Below are 3,246 nucleotides of genomic sequence, written 5' to 3'. Positions count from 1 at the left end.
TGCTCAGCTTTAGATTCGGTGGCCCAAGGTATGTAGTAGGAATCTCATTCACATTTCTTGACTGTTCTTCACCTTCCTCCGTTGCACATATTGATAAATCAGAAAAGGTTCCCCTAAAGCTAACACTAATTCTCAGCTCCCAACGGTGAGTGATTCAGGAAAGATGCAACCTTCAGATCAGAATGTCTCGTAGAGATGAAGATATGTCATTCCTTGGATTTCCAACTCATGCCCTTTAAAGCGAGCCAACCTTTCCTTTCTTCTTTCGACTATCATTTCTTCTCTTTCCTTCTTAGTTGGCTTATACCCCAAGCCAAACCTTTCTTCATTTTTGGTAGCACGTATGGGCCTTCTAATGCCTTGTAGTTCTCTTCTCAATCTTGCCCCAGCTCGGTATCCTTTCCTTACTATCTGACTGACAGCCATCTTGGTGGTTTTGGAAAGCCTCGGAATAGGCAACGTGGTTCTTTCTCCAACATATGTGGTGTTAACAAACTCGAAGGATCGGAAGGAACATTCAGGCACTTCTTCCGCCACTTCCACGTAAGGAGTATTTGCTGGCTTGCTTATGAGTAAGTCCTCTTCCCCGTTAACACAGACAATCTTCCCTTCCACGATGAACTTGACCTTCTGATGAAGAGATGAAGGTATGGCCCCAGCCATATGGATCCAAGGTCTTCCCAAAAAATAATTGTATGAATGAGCGATATCCATAACTTGGAATTCAATGGTAAAGGTACACGGGCCAATTTCTATCGGTATCTCAATGTCCCCTACTACTTCTCTCCTTGTTCCGTCGAAGGCTTTCACGATCATCTGACTCTTTCGCATGTAGGACATGTTGATGGGTAAACGAGGCAAGGTCTTCATGGGCATCACATTTAAGGACGATCCATTGTCAAACAGTACCTTTACGACGGTACAGCCTTTACACTTGGTAATGATATGCAAGGCTTTGTAATTTCCTCTACCTCTAGAAGGGATTTCTTCATCGCTAAAGGATATTGTGTTACCCACCAAAATGTTCCCAACGATGCAGTCTAAATTTTCAACTAAGATATCGTGATCCACATATGCTTGGTTCAGAATCCTCATCAAAGAGTTCCTATGTGGTTCCGAGCTGAGGAGCAAAGATAGTAGTGAAATACGAGCGGGGAACCTGTTCAATTGCTCGACCACATTGTACTCACTATGTTTGATGAACTTGAGGAACTCGGTAGCTTCTTTTTCCGTCACCGGTCCTTTTGAGTCATCTGTCGATTCCGGAGGTTGCACCTTTTCTTCTCTCGGACTTTGCTTTCTTTCCTTTCCCTTCTCATTCTTGAGATTCTCCAATGCTTCTTGTGAATAGCAACGTCCGCTGCTAGTAATCCCTCCAACACTAGTTATATTTGCAGCATCATCTTGAGATTCAGCTATCCATTTCTCTACTTTTGAAACTTGTACACTACAATTGTAGTTCCATGATACAGCTTTGTCGTCTTTGTAGGGGAAGGGTTTAGGGACTTCGATGATCATCTTGGCATGAGTTCTGTCCTCCACAAACTCTCCTCTTAGTTCATAGAAAATGGTTAAAGGTTTTATCTTCATTGGGTGAGTGGATTCCTTGGATATTATGTTTACTACTGACTATGAAGCTTCCATATAAAACTCGATCCTTGATTCGTCCATCATTCTTTGCACTTCCTTCAGGAAAGAACTACAATCCTGGATTAAATGCCCCACACATCCCTTGTGATACAATCAGCATAGTCTTTGGATATCTCCTGAGTCATTCACATTAGGACATTTCGGCCAATTCTCGAGCATATTGGCTTTTGCCAAGGCTTCAAATACTTTCTCCATGGGGGTTTTCACTTCCCGAATGTTCCTTTTAACATACACCTCCCTTTCTATTGCATTTACCCCTGCCCCAAGATGATTCGGTAGTGGGTTGTTATTAACATTCCGTTCTGACTTTTTTTCAAAGTTCAGGATTCCTGCCTTGATCAACCCTTACACCTTATGCTTGAATGCCGTGCAATTCTCGATCGAATGACCTTCGATTCCATAATGATAATCACAGTGGGCGGAAGTATCATACTATCTCGGGAATGGAGGTTTTAATGGCTCTATGTATAAAGGTGCCACCAGATGGTTTGCAACTAACTGAGTGAAGAGTTCAGCATATGTAATTGGGATTAGGTCAAACTGCATTTTTTCTTACTTGTTCCGCCATCATTTGATTCACCGGTAGTATGGTTGTTTGAAGGTGTTGTTTGTTGTGTGGTTGAAGCTGTAACAGGTGTGGAAGTAGGTGAGTGAATATTTGTGGGGTAAGGTGTCCGTTGGATGGGAGTATATGGGTACAGGTTAGGAAAGGCATTTGGCATGGTTGGGTATAGGTATGGGCTTTGTGAAGTGTTGTTCACAACTGGGTAATAGGGGTATGGTGGGTATGGCTGGTAAGGGTTGTATATTCCTCCTTGGTGTTGTCTTGAAGTGATGGCTTGGGCTTCTCCCTCTTTCCTCTTGAAAATTCCCCCTTTCCTCGTGTTTGTCGTATCACCTCCTTCTATCTTCCCTTGCTTAATGGCAGTTTCTGTCATTTCTCCTGAAATCACCATATCAGCAAAGTTCTTTATGGCACTACCAACCAATCGTTCATAGTAAGGGGCTCGCAAGGTGTTAACAAACATTACAGTGATCTCTTTCTCAATCAATGGTGGCTGAACTTGAGAGGCCACATTCCTCCATCTTTGAGCGTATTCTTTGAAGCTTTCAGTGGGTTTCTTCTCCATGTTTTGTAAAAAAAGGCAATCCGGAGCCATATCTGTAACATGCTTATACTGAGCTACAAACACCCGAGCAAGGTCTTTCCACATGTGAATTCGATTGCGATCCAGCAGGACATACCACTTTGCTGCAGCACCAGTAAGGCTATCTTGGAAGCAATGTATCAAGAGTTTGTCATCATGAGCATATGCGGCCATCCTTCTACAATACATGGTGATATGTGTGACCGGGCACTTGGTTCCATCATACTTCTCAAAGTCTGGAACTTTGAATTTTTGGGGTATAACCACATCTGGAACAAGACAGAGCTCAATTGCATCCATAGAACAATACATTCACATTCCTTCTGTCATGCGCAGTCTTTCCTCAAAAAGGTCAAATTTTTGATGAGTATCGGGATTATCTTTCGATTCAACGGATCCACATTTGAGCTTCTCTTGTTCTTTTGGATCATCCAGATCAGGTACAGAG

The 3,246-nt window shown here is 42.7% G+C and overlaps 1 protein-coding gene across 1 annotated transcript; it reads right to left on the bottom strand.

Annotated features, from left to right (window-relative positions):
- Window positions 178-1,590, bottom strand: LOC108661585. The gene has a single exon (XM_018119024.1). It carries the CDS (start codon window positions 1,588-1,590, stop codon window positions 178-180), a length of 1,413 nt encoding a protein of 470 aa, XP_017974513.1.

The sequence above is a fragment of the Theobroma cacao genome, chromosome 4, assembly GCF_000208745.1.
Source record: "Theobroma cacao cultivar B97-61/B2 chromosome 4, Criollo_cocoa_genome_V2, whole genome shotgun sequence".
Taxonomy (NCBI): Eukaryota; Viridiplantae; Streptophyta; class Magnoliopsida; order Malvales; family Malvaceae; genus Theobroma; species Theobroma cacao.
Note: the sequence above shows the minus strand (reverse complement) of the source record. Positions and strands in the feature narration are given on the sequence as shown.